Raw genomic sequence first — 13731 nt, 5'->3', positions numbered from 1 at the left:
CCTAATTTATCCCATTTGGGTCAGCACATGGGCCACCAAATAGGTTATGAGTAACAAGGTACAGCAGGTACGTAAAAGTGCTTTCTTTATTGCAAATGTATCTACGTTTGTGTGTAATTTAAAGAAACGGCTGGACATAATTTGGGTACGAAGTACAACAGGTTGGGCTTTCGTGACATGGGAAAAAAGGTGTAGAAACACAGATGAAAAGCAACATCTTGTGCTGTTTCTTACTAACATGGCTAAATAGTGTAAATTCTCGGATGAAAAAACGGATGTCGCAGGTTGTGTCAGAGTTAAATGTCAAACCACACTCTAATACACACGCTCACAGCTCACACACACACACCACCAGGACCACCTGACAGGACATGTAAACACTCAAAACTACACACACACACACACACACACACACACACACACATACACACACTTCTCACCTCAGCGCACATGCCCACCCCTCAGCCCTCATTTCACAACAACACAGGAAGTCAAAGGGTGACCCATTTCTACCAGAAGTTTTATTTTGTTTGGTCTCTGCACAGACGTCACTGAGTGCAATGGAAATAAACTGCATGTGTGGAGACAAGAGCAGAAGCATTTACAACTGACCTCAATGCTTTACATGAATCTAGAAATAGCAATCTAATAAATATTATACCAATTTTTTTTATTGTAGATAGTAAACTTTACCAGGTTGAAACATGATTAATGATGATTAATTAGGTGTTGATTTGATCTCTTAAACAGCATGAAATAATTTATAAAGATGTACAAACAAATGACAAACCAGCTGCCTTTCATTTTGACAGTAGATCAGTACAGACTAAAATCTATTCATTTAATGCTTGAGTCATGCAAGCCATTACAGATGTCATATTCTACAATGTCTTTTTGCATGATGCATGACTCTAAAGTGATGCTCATATGTTCTTTATTAAAAGTAATTTATCACTATTTACATAATCAAAACACATTTAAATCACGTTTCACTGCTTTAAAAAATCCCACATCTGCCTGCAGGAATGAAGAATTCTTTTATTTTGCGATGATATTAGTAGATTTAAAGAGCTCTTACAACATAATGTCTTTGTAAGATTTAAGTTAAAGTAAAAAGCAAACTACAAAACTGTGTCAGTCATTAATAAATGAGTAGCATTTAGTTTAAAGTAATGTCTACTTTCACGCTCTGCTTTGTGCAAGAGTTTAAAGTGTTTAAACACTTATGCAAATAAAGCCAATTGAAAAAAAAGTTCAAAGTGCAGTATTGTACACATTCAACAATTTTTTAAAGATTATTTCTTTTGGACATTTTAGGCCTTTAATTGTGACAAGACAGCTTAGACATGAAAATGTAGAGAGAGGGCAAATGGTTCGATATCGACCTGCGGCCGCTGAGCCTCTGTACTGTATATGGGCGCGCGCTCTACCAGGTGAGCTACCCAGGCGCCCAACTGGTTGATTTTTACTCGCCCTCATATATCTGGCTCTATCCCTTCACATTGGATTCAAAGTCAGGTAGTTCTTTTAAAGGCAGGTTGTTCTTGAACCTGCTGTGGCAGACTGTCCCTTGGAACTCTGTCTTCATTTACACCAATCTCACGTAGACACATTCCTGTACAACTATTGTTCTTAGTAAGCAAAGTCAATCAAATGTTGATTTGGAGTGAATATAGCAACAATGACAGAATGATGTCAATTTGTATAAGTTCATTTAAAAGCTGCTCCAATATTTTTTTCTAAATTAACAATTGATCAAAAGACTATGTGTAATGTGAAAGGGGTCGTTTATTGAGATGTACCAGCACAGAATTATCAGCCGACCTTGCAGTTCCCCTAAGCTATGTTTTGGATTTCCAGCTCCACAACTTTTTGAAATTTTTTTCAAAGGTTGTTATGCGTGTGGAAGCACCAGAGACACAAAAGAACACCCCAAATCCCAGAAAAAGTGTTTTTTTCATAATATGGGCACTTTAACTTGCAACAAAAAAGAGAATTAATATTGGATTTACATTAATCAAGTGGCCAGAAACATGACTCAAAAGGAATGCTAATATAGCTCAGTCTTGTTGTGCTGCACCCATGTGACCAACTGACGAATCACTGCAGGTTTGAAGCTTGAATGCATTTCTTTTTCTTTGTCAAAACTGCACAACACTCTTCTGTCAAGAGATACCCACTTTCGCAATCAGATTAGAATAAACAATCAGGTCGCTAGCGATGCAAACACATTCAATTTTAAAATGATCGCACAGGGATTCTTCCAGGTACGTTACACGTTTTCAGATGGATTTATTGCTGAATGTTGTCTGGAGCTCTTTGAGGGTCAGATACCCTGTTTTACAGGGCTCCACAGGCATGGAGGAAGACCTGCACATGGCATCAGCCATAGGCCAGGCCGCATAGCTTCCACTACTAGCCACCACAGGTACATCTTCCTGTTGGCTATCAGAAGGTATCAGAGTTAAACTGGGAGTGTTAGGAGGGGGTGGAGCAGAGGGGGGGGGGCACATCCGGGAAGGAAGATGGAGAGGGAGAATGATCAGAGGAGGGCTATGGTGATCATTTGAAACCTCTTCCCCTTCCACAACCATTTTATCTTCCTTGGCTTCTTCATCTTCCTTTCCGATGCCAAAGCCAGAGTCTGGGCTCTGCAGCTCCCTCTTCAAGCTCTCATAGGTCGGAGAGGTGTCGAACGAAGGGCAGTGGGAGACGTGAAGGTTGTGGCTTTTGGGCAGATTGCAGAAAACTTCATGATAGGTGAAGTAGGCAGGATTGGGGTCAGTTCGAGCTGAGGTGCCGGAGGAGGCGGACATGAAGTAGCCCATGTTAGAAAAGCAGGATGATGAAGAGGAGGAGGAGGAATGGTCAAGAACCCCGCTGGTGGCTGAGCTAGCCGAGGGGTAGCTCCTGAAGTGAAGCAGGGCGCTGGTGGAGCTGGAGGAGGGAGAGGTGGAGGGGACCACATCCCAGCTTTCGCACAACTCAACCGGGGAGATGCGGTCGCATGGCTGGGCCACGAAGAACGACTCAGAAGGATTCAGCCATTTCTAGGAAAAAAGAAAGAGAAATTTAGAGTAGAAAATACACCTGAAGAAAGACACAATTTGTTTGTTTTTAAATATTTGGAGTCATGGATGTCGTGAGTGTTTTTTATGTATGTGAGAGCCAGTGTTTATCTCTGATTTTCCGAAAGTGCTCTGTATGTAAGTGTGAGTTTGTTCTCGGTGTTCATTTGAATACAAGCAAGAGACAAACCACACCAAGAGGACACTTGTTTGCAGTTTAAAGAAGATAGATTTTTGTAAACTGGGACAGACTGTTGCCGTAACCCTGTCCTTTTTCCTGGTAGTCAGTGGTGAGTGGCGAGTGACACGCCTTTACTTCTTATTAACCTGAAACCAAACAAGCAAGAAGCAAGAAATTCATTTAATAGCGGAGGGGTCCCTAACAGCAAAGTTTCTACTTCCTTGGCCCGATCGGCTTGTTGGTAAATGGTCTGCATTTATATAGCGCCTTTCTACCGGACAAAACGCTTTACAATTTGCCTCTCATTCACCCATTCACACACATTCATACACGGATGGTGACAGTTTCGGTGGTAGGCTTGCAGGGGGATTATGCTCATTAGGGGACAAAAGCAGTTGTATTGAATTCATTTTTATGATGTTGTGGGACTCACACAAGACAGATTTAAAAACATTGTCAAAATTGAATCAGCAGAGATATTCTAACTTCCCTGTATGGGTCAAGATCCTACAATTCCCATAATGCAACCATATTTGTCTCATCCCCTACCTTCCTGGTAAACACCCATATCTTACATCCTACACACCTGCTCTGTGTAACACAGGATTTGGGTTATAAATTAGTAGTCTACAAGCCCAAATTCAGATAACCCTGATGACATCACTATGACATCATAAGGGTTATTTTCTCAGACTTGACAAAGCTCCTCCAGAGTCCCAAAAGATATTATACTGTTTTCACAGGGCAAGTAGTACTCTTCGAGGCTAGTAAATTGACTGGTACTTAAGAGTTTACATTTGATGACTCTTTTACTTCAATACATTTCAGAAGGAAATATTATTCTTCGACAGCTATAGTTATTTGTAGAATACAACTAATTTAGACTTTAAATGCAGGACTTTTAATAGAAGTTTTGTCAATAGTTTGGTATTGCTGCTTTCACATAACCTAATAATCTCAATACTTGTTTCACCACTGGAGCGTTAGCAGTATGTACTGTAGGATGTAGCCATGAGTAAGCATACTGTGTACAGTGAGAATCAGGTAGGTGCGAATTGGTCCCAGCATTGAACCCTGGGGTACTCCAATTAGGAGAGGGGAGACATTAGACACAAAAACTCTTTCTGGCATCCCAGGTGTCCAACCCAATGCCACAGCCTATTGATTGGTTTGTGATGAATACCTAAATATCTCTGTTGTGGCTGTGAATCGCAGTCTTGAGCTGCAACGCATTATAATTTTAGTCTAATATTGTCCTTGTGAGCAGACTAAAAAGCCAACAATGAATCAATTGAATCATTATCTACAGACGACTGTTGAAGGATAAATTACAGATAAAAAATAGAAAGCCTAACAAGTTTCTTTATCATATCTCAGAGCTGGAAAGAAAATAAAAACAATGTAAATAAGAAATTGGAGTGAAAAGTTAATCATGTTGTAAACAAAATGAGTATCACAGAGTTATGTTACCTGGGTGTAAAAATAGTTCATGAGATTCTGTGGTGAAGCTTGCAGTCTGTGAAGCACATTTGTCAAAATGTGGTAGGATATAGTGGTTACAATGCTTTTGTTTTGTGAGAACATTTAATTTTACCTTTAGATTTCCTCCGTGGACAGAGTGGAGAGTGTGGAAGTATTTTGAAGGGTTTGGTACTGGCTTCCATTTGAGGAGCCTGAAACGGCAACAGGAATTAAGTTAGACATCCTGCATGCAAACATGTACGTGTGTACATGTTTGCATGCAGGATGTCTAATTTACTTCACACACACACACACACACACACACACACACACACACACACACACACACACACACACACACACACACACAGAGACAGACACATACAAGCCAACACTATACTCACCCCCTGCACGCGCAAACGACCAGCATTACAATGATGAGACCCAAGCTCAACATCACTCCCCATATTACCAATGATGTCCAACACAGAAGCCACTCTGAAACAGAAAGCTGCCGTTACAATGTGTAAAATGCATGTACAAGTAAATCAGAAAATCCATTTTGTTCTCCCTCAGGTCTTACCATTATAACTTGTTCTAATTGAAGCTTTTTTGCCCCTTGAGCATCTTAAGGGAAAGATGCTGTGTATAAATGGCTCTTCACATTATTTCATGATGGTGAAATATGAATGGTTTCAAATGTAAAAACCTCATAAAACATGTGTGTGTGATTTACTTTCAATTGATCCAATATTTCACCAGAGCCCTACTAGAGCCTACGAGGAAGCAAACCCAGATGTAGCTTTTTTTTGTCTGTGCATGGTGAATGACTACATTTCCCCAACAGGTCTGGGATCATCTGTTTCCTCGTTACAATGAGAACTGTAAGCTTGTGTCCCTCAAACAACCTGGAAATGCAAAGTGATGTTACCATGTTCCTGTGATGTTGTCACCCAGGATGTTGTTGGACTCCAGTTGCTCCAGTGGGAATTGGCTGGTTCAGTGGGTTTGACTCTCACCCTGACCTTGTGGTGCCCCTGTAGTTTCCAAGCAGCTATCCTAAGCTCTTGTTCTTGTGTTGACAAAGTCCTGGCTTCCTGATAATGGAATCCAATATCAAAATTAGGGTGTATCTTAACAACCAGAAAGGATCTGTCAAAATGCTTCAGATAATCACGAGGTAAATTTATTGTCACAATAAAATATAATGTGAGGAATCTACAAAGTGAAAATCAAAGAATAAACTCTCACACCTTTTAGCCACGCTTCTAGCATGGATGGCAATGTTGTTATTGCAGGTTTAACTTCAACTTTGAGGGCGCCTGGGTAGCTCACCTGGTGGAGCACGCGCCCATGTATAGAGGTTTACTCCTCGAAGCCTAGAAATCTAGACGCACCCTAGCGGCAGCAAATGTAATTTGCAGCCAGGGTCGTCTAGCAACTCTCCGTTGGCTTGCGAGCTGGAAAAACCAAACTCTAGTCAGGCCAATCACATCGTGTATAGAGTCGGTGGGCGGGGATAACATAATGACGGCAGAGTTGCGGCGGTTCCGCGTGAATTCCCTGCTACTTGAAAACAAAGACGATGGCTGCTGCTGCTGCTGGCGAACAACGGTCTTTCGAATCGGCTTTCGCCACGACTCTGGAAGACTTGGAGTTAAGCTTTTCTTTGAGAAAAGAACAAAGAACGGCACCGAAGTCATTCTTACAAAAGGAAGATGTGTTCGGAGTTTTGCTGACCGGATACGGCAAAAGTTTAATCTATCAACTAGTGTTGCTCTGCCTGGTTGTAGCGCTATCCTATTGCGTGCAGAGGGAATTTGAAAGACAACTGTTTATCCCGCCCCTCGGATTGAGCCCTGCCAATGGTGAGTTCCCAGACCCAACATCTTGATGTGGGTCTGGCTTGGGTCCTTTGCTGCATGTCATTCCCCCGCTCTCTCCCCTTTCATGTCTTCATCTGTCCCAATGCCCAAAAAGAAATCTTAAAAAAAAAAAAAATATATATATATATATAGGTCAGTAAGCCTATCATTACAGTTTTTGCAGATTGCTTACACACTGAAATCAAAGGTATTACACAATTATCAAAACCTTACACTCAAGGAGAAAAAACGTTGGCCCAGATGTGCACCACTATACGCACAATGCCGGCCTCACACTTGTTGCAGAACAATACACACAGTGATTTGCAAAACACTAAACACACTTGTATACATTAGACACAGAAGTATGTCATGATGTCACTTCCTTGCAATTCCAAAGCACCCAAATTACCTCTGCATAGCTGAGCTGCATATGCGCATCAGCTGGTCAATCCCCTCGCTGCTAAATGGCTACACATTTAAACAGGGCGCCCTACTTAAAGCTGCTTTAGTTTGCTCCTAACTGCTTGCTGCTCCCATCTGTGCTACCCACCTCCTCCCCTGCTCCACCTTGTCGTGTATAACGTGGCATTTGCTTCTATGTCATCGTTGCCGCTCTGTTCATATGGGGAATAGTTAGCTCTCCCAGTCTTAAACTGTGTAAGCGTCCCCTAATGCTGCTGCTGTCCCGATTCACTGCTCTTTCATGGTGCTCATGAAAGGTCAGGGGACTCCTTTGAACAGAGCCATACCGCCAAATTTAATTCGTAATTAGTGGGAATGCTGATTCAGCAGCATTCCAACTATTGTTATTCTGTTCTTTATTTTTCTGCTTCTTCTTATTATTCCGTACGTGTTTTGGCTCTCCGTAACTTCTGCATACGTTCAGCTATTAAAACCATTCAACTTTTAAAATGTTCAGCTCTTTCCACTAATGATGGGACTTCTTCAACTTTTTTTCTACTATTTATACTTTTTTAAATATTAAGCTTTTAAACATTTTATTTTAACATTGAAGTCAATGAGAGCAAGCTTCAAATCCTTCAAATCCTCTTCTGCTTCAAAATGTATCTCCTCCTACATTCTTTCACCTACAGAAGTGATTCAAACTTTAAACCATTCACAAAATATTCAGGTATTCGGGGTGTGCTCAGTGTTTTGATATCTTTTACAGTTTTTGTAAAAAAGCTATTTAAGTTTAGTGTACATTTCAGGGAATTTGATCGATTAAACAGAGTGTGTATGTAGCTTCTTAGAGTGAGTGATGTCACAGATTAGAGTGTGGAGCTTCGAAAAAATTATCTTTGTCCTTGCTCTATGAACTGCTCTCACACCCACAATATTTACTTGTCATGCACAATTTATACATCAAAACGTAGGTATTTGTCTAGTTATCTAGTTTCCAGGAATGTGCTCAGTTATGCGATATGACTTATACTTTTGGTTCGGTGAGCTGAACAGTTCCAAATCTTCTTCCATTCGCTCCCCTGTTAAAGATCTTTCACATTTCAGAGCGAAATGCAGAGCGAACCTCTTTTTTAAATCACTGATATGCCCACATTTTTAAGTTTATCCATATGAATTTTATATGATTACGTTCAGAAAGGCCTTGTGGTGCTCAAGATGAGGTCATCTGACCGATAGCACTTATCGTTTTAGCAGACTGAGCCTTTATTTGAGAGCTTGATCGCCGTGTATCTGAATAGCTGCAGTGTGCCATATTAACAGCAGGTGCTGCGGTCGTTAGCTGATCAAAGAGATCTCATCACAGAGATCAAAGGGCGTTTAGTCACGGGTCATTAGTAGCCATGACAACACTTTCACAGACAGTCAACTTGAATACTACAGATTTCTGGACCCGGGATCGAATCTCACTGTGATACAACAACCAATATGTCCCTGAACAAGACACTTAGCCACTAGTAGCAATTGGAAGTCGCTGTCTTTCTCTTCCTCTCTCTTTCTTTCTCTCTCTCTCTCTCTCTCTCTCCCTCTCCCTCTCCCTCTCCCTCTCCCTCTCCCTCTCTCTTTCCCTCTCTCTTTCCCTCCCCTCCTCTCTCTCACTCTCTCTCTCTCCCTCCCTCTCTCTCTCTCTCTCTCTCTCTCTCTCTCTCTCTCTCTCTCTCTCTCTCTCTCTCTCTCTCTCTCTCTCTCTCTCTCTCTCTCTCTCCTCTATCTCTCCCTGTCTCTTTTCACTTTTTCTCTCTCTCTCTTTCGCTCTCTCTCTTTTTCTCTCCCTCTTTCTCCCTCTCTTTCCCTCTCTCTCCCTCTTTCTCTCCCGGTCTCTTTTCTCTTTCTTTTCCTCTCTTTCGCTTTCTCTCTTTTTCTCTCTCCTTCTCTCCCTCTGTTTCCCTCTCCCTCTCTCTCTCTCTCTCTCTCTCTCTCTCTCTCTCTCTCTCTCTCTCTCTCTCTCCCTCTCTCTCTCTCTCTCTCTCTCTCTCTCTCTCTCTCTCTCTCTCTCTCTCCTCTCTCTCTCTCTCTCTCTCTCTCTCTCTCTCTCTCTCTCGCTCTCACTCTCTCTCTCTCCCTCTCTCTTCTCACACTCATGTTTCTCACAACATTTGTAAGTCTTCCATACTGATTCATGTGTTTTTGACAAATATGTTGATTTATATTTGGATTCATGTTAAGACTTTTTAGTTAATAAAAAAAAAAAAAACAATTTGGTGGCCTCCATGCAGTAACTCTGAGGACCCCCTAGGTATCCCGGACCCCCTGTTGAAGATCTCTGCTGTTTATCTTATTATTTTGTGCCTATGATATACCATTATGCTCATATAGCATGTTTTGAAAAAAGACTATAGTAAATATGAGCTGTATTTTTTATAAAATGGCCATTCATGCATGCAAGTGAATGATGAATGAGCACTCACGTTCCATGTCTGTTTGCTGTCTTTGATCTGAACTGCGAAGTCAAAGGATGTGAAGAAGTCAGAGGGACGACTGCCTTGACTCCATGATATCCTGATCTCATTGGCAGTGCAGCTGACATTGGGAACTCCTGGAGGATGCATTTTGACTGTATGCATGCGCACACACACACGCACGCACGCACGCACGCACGCACGCGCACACACACACACACACACACACACACACACACACACACACACACACACACACGGAAAGAAAAGCCCGCAATTAATTAATTCCTTTCCTTTTCCTTTACCACTTTTTTGAAAACCACCAATATAAACCTATATACAAATCCTAAACATGTTACCCTGGTAAAAACTTTAAAAGATTTCCTTGGAATGAATTATGTCAAATTTCTTTTATAACCAGATTTATGAATAACTTTTCAGGAGCAACTAAAAAAGGGAAACTCACTGTGATTGTATGGTGAATAGTTTGTGATGTTCTCCACCAACGCCCCGTTACACTCCACTCTGATGTAGGGCATTTCTGCAAAAATGTTGAATTCCTGGAGAGACCCATAATATATATTCAATTAAACAGTGAAGACAGACTGTTGTTGATTATTGTCATGGATTTATTCTTTATTCCAGTGCAACATTTGCACAAACAGCGATTCAACAGGGTAACATCGTGGGGGGGTAAGATAGATAGAGATGTTGAAATGTTTTTATGAATGATGTGTTAGTGACTTACTTCATTTTCAAAGACAAAACTGCAGCCTGGAGGAGAGTTAATGTGTTGTTTTAGCTTGCAGCTTCGACTAAGTAAAACAGTCTCCCGTAGTCTCCCGTAGATCTTAGAGATCCAGGTGGTCTTCACACCAAAGATCCAACAGTCCACACCAGAAGCCACTGGAGCGCTGTCCCATGTACAGCTGACATTGTTGACAAAGTCATTTACGCAGGAGAGTCCTTGAGTGACAGAGACATAACAAAAGTTTTTGTTATAAAATTTAGTTTTCAACTTTCAAGACTTCACTTCGCTTCACAACAACTTCACTCGGAAGACAAAATGAACAAGCTCAATGAAAGAAAATAATCTTTGGAACCTTGTGATGGCAATTCTTGTTGAAATAAACACTTTCACTTTTCTTTCCGTAGGTTTATTCAATTATCTGCAGATGGACTCACGTCAAGTGCATGTTTGCTCGAATGAGTGAGGGTAGCTGTGAGAGAAAGGACAGTAATATAGAGACTGTTTCAGTTGCAACCGCACTCAGTTTACAGTACCTTGCGAGCCTTTGTGAGATTGGGCTGTGTGCACTGAAACCAAAACCAGCAAGACGTATGAGGACACCAGGATCTCCATAGCCTTGACCACAATATGACTGTGAACAGAAAGGATCAATACATGCTGTACTTTAGAATGAGAATCGGAATCAACAGTGTTAAATACTCGGGGTGGGAATCACCAGAGGCCTCACAATACGATACCATCACGATACGATATTATTGCTATTGCAATATTCTGCGATATATTGCAATTTATTAACTTTTTTTCAACTTCAAATTTTTCCCCAAAAGGAAACTTTGTCAACATCGGTTTTATCTAAAAAGATAGATTTCTCTGTTTGTTCATCTCTGTTAGAAAAAGTATCCTGTTTTTGCTTCAGTTTCTTACCATTTGCATCCAAACTGCTGTTTTAGTATTTCTGTCTTTCATGTGTTAATCATGAAAGCTGAGTGACCTTGCAAAGAGCACAGGATCTATCCCTGAGGGCAGAACGCATAATGTGGAGGAGATGCCGAGCCTGACCAGAGATAAGAAGTAAAGCTACTGATCCAATAACTACCTTGACTCCCAACTCCTTTAAAAAGACACTGTTGTGAACAATCTTCAGTCACTTTTCTGTGCTGTAAAACGGACTCTACTTGCAAGTAAAAACGAACTTTGAGAGAACTACAGTGATTTTGTCCATTCTTTGATAAATAATTATCCTAACAATATTGCAATTTATTACCTTTTTTTTTCAACTTCCAATTTTTCCCCTAAAGGAAACTTTGTCAACATCGGTTTTATCTAAAAAGATACATTTCTTTGTTCATCTCACTTCAATGTTATTGTTGCAAAATGGGATTGTCAAGCAGACAAACTGACCAACACATATATAATAATAGATCGATACTTGGCGTCTGTGTATCGATAATATAGCGATACTATGCTGTATTGATCCCTCCCCCCCCCACACCCCTATTAAATACATGAACGTATTTGGCAGAAAAATGTTCACGAGACTTAAACAAAAAGGGTTGTATGTAGCGCTTACAGCATATCTAAGTAAAACATGGAAATTTGTGTTTAAAGTGGACACATTTTGGTGTGGGCGGATTAAAAACAGTAACCAAGTAACCAAACAAGTTTCTACCACTCTATGAAAATGTTTTTTTTTTAATGGAGAGAAACTCAGTTCTGAAACCGCATCAGTTAATCATCATCAGCGGAGTGCTGTATAGTTTTGAGAGTGAAAAAAAAGCAATAATAGATCCACACTCATGATGAGCAACACACTCATCATGAGAAGGCGGCAACTAGCAGTTATAAGTGAAACTCGCCTGAGACTAAAGGCACCTGTGCTGCTGCACAACAGAGAATATATTAACTGTGTGTTACAGTAAGAACTTTATACCGGCCATATTGATAAATATTAATAATAAGTTTATTTGATATAGCACCTTTCACAGACAAAGTCACAAAGTGCTTCACATGATAAACATTTGTACAAAACATAGTAAGTTGTAAAACTAAAAAGATTAAAAGACTAAAAACAATCATTAAAAAAAAGTGTCATGCTTAGTTTAGTTCATTGTGGCTGACTTCATGTTATACACTAAGGCATTTCTGCTAATAAAACAGTGAAGAATATAACATAATAATGTGATTATATATACAAATTATGAATAAATGACCCAAAGAGAAGCATTTTTTCCTCAACGTCGCACAGTTGTGTCAGCAGTCTGACTCATCGGTCGTTGCTGTTCCGTCAAAGCCTGAACTAAGCAGGACTGTAAACTTTATGGAAAGTGCAGATGAGTCACCGTGATTGATATTATAACATAATGTAGAGGAGAAACAAAACCACTTGTTCTTAATAATGCAATGCAATACTGTACAAAATTGAAAGTAGTACAGTACATAGACTCAAGCTGTTACAACATTATTCTTGTATTATTTTTGAATAGCATCAGTGTATAGTACCAGTACCTCATGAGCCTCAGGTCAGTTAGGGTAGCAGGGGGTCTCTGAGAGGAAACACATTGTCCTCTCCTCTGCTGGACGGACGAGTTTAAAAGATGTCCTTTTTCTTCTGTCTCTTTCTGTCCCTCTGTTTTTTCTACTCGCACATCACTATCTCACTCACTTGTGCAACTCTCTCTTTTTCTCTCCCTCTCTCTCTCTCTCTCTCTCTCTCTCTCTCTCTCTCTCTCTCGCTCTCTGTCGCTCATCCTTCTGTCTCCTCACTCTCGCCCCTCTCTCTTCTTTGAGTGCCCAGTGACATTTTCCACTTGTAAACCACAGCCTGTGTCTGGGGCTTACAGGAAGCCTCGTGTGAGGCTGTGTGTGATGGTGTGAGGGGAAGGGTGGGGGTGGAGGGGGTGTCGAAGGGGACCGTAGAGCAGATCACTTCCTCCTGCTCACCAGCAACAGCAGCAGCTATACCTGGACGCCGCTAGGATACTAATTGAACTAAAACAAGAAATACAAAGCACACCACATCCTGTTTCAATCACAATGTAAAGTGAGTTGTACAAAGGGAAACTAGTACATTGTCCTATGAAGTGGTTTATGTCAATGAAACTCATCTTAAAACTGAAGATTCAGAGGATTACAGTGGCTAAAGCTACCAGATTTGGAACGATGGGGGTTATTTAAAATACAAACAGCGCGCACACACACAAAAAGTTGCACAGCGTCAAAACCGCTGCTGTTACAGCCACAACCGCTGCAGACACACATATACACATATAGTACTCATGTGCTTCTGTAGAGGGAAAAAAGACACAATGAGGTTAAAAGTTAAAGCAGCAGCCTGCTCTTCACTCAAAGGTCACAAACCATTTCACATCCCCCCCCATTGTCTCAAATGTAAGATACCTGGCCACGGAAGGGGAATAATATATAAGGAGTTATATAAATAATGATTAGGGGGAGGTGGTGTTATGTATATTTCACTTTTTGCTAAACGTAGGGTGGTCAGATTTTTGAGGGCACGAAATGGTCTTGAATTGTTTTTTATATT

The 13731-nt window shown here is 40.8% G+C and overlaps 1 protein-coding gene across 1 annotated transcript; it reads right to left on the bottom strand.

Annotated features, from left to right (window-relative positions):
* Window positions 1-502: 502 nt before the first annotated feature.
* il2rb (interleukin 2 receptor, beta) lies at window positions 503-12998 on the bottom strand. The gene is made up of 9 exons (XM_078269423.1): window positions 12696-12998; window positions 10724-10821; window positions 10188-10405; window positions 9906-9999; window positions 9449-9594; window positions 5642-5807; window positions 5115-5208; window positions 4844-4922; window positions 503-3050 (listed from the first exon to the last, which is right to left on the bottom strand). The coding sequence occupies exons 1-9, from the start codon at window positions 12698-12700 to the stop codon at window positions 2283-2285; spliced, it is 1668 nt and encodes a 555-aa protein (XP_078125549.1). The 5' UTR covers window positions 12701-12998; the 3' UTR covers window positions 503-2282.
* Window positions 12999-13731: the final 733 nt, after the last annotated feature.

Source organism: Sander vitreus, chromosome 15 (assembly GCF_031162955.1).
Source record: "Sander vitreus isolate 19-12246 chromosome 15, sanVit1, whole genome shotgun sequence".
NCBI lineage: Eukaryota > Metazoa > Chordata > Actinopteri > Perciformes > Percidae > Sander > Sander vitreus.
This window is presented reverse-complemented; position numbering and strand designations above follow the sequence as displayed.

Excerpts from the sequence above, each read along its gene's own strand:
- il2rb (XM_078269423.1), bottom strand. Across the intron at positions 5,808-9,448 it reads ACAGCAAACAGACATGGAAC|GAAGCCAGGACTTTGTCAAC; the intron begins GTGAGTGCTCAT and ends TTCCATTATCAG. Across the intron at positions 3,051-4,843 it reads TCCACGGAGGAAATCTAAAG|AAATGGCTGAATCCTTCTGA; the intron begins GTAAAATTAAAT and ends CTTTTTTCCTAG.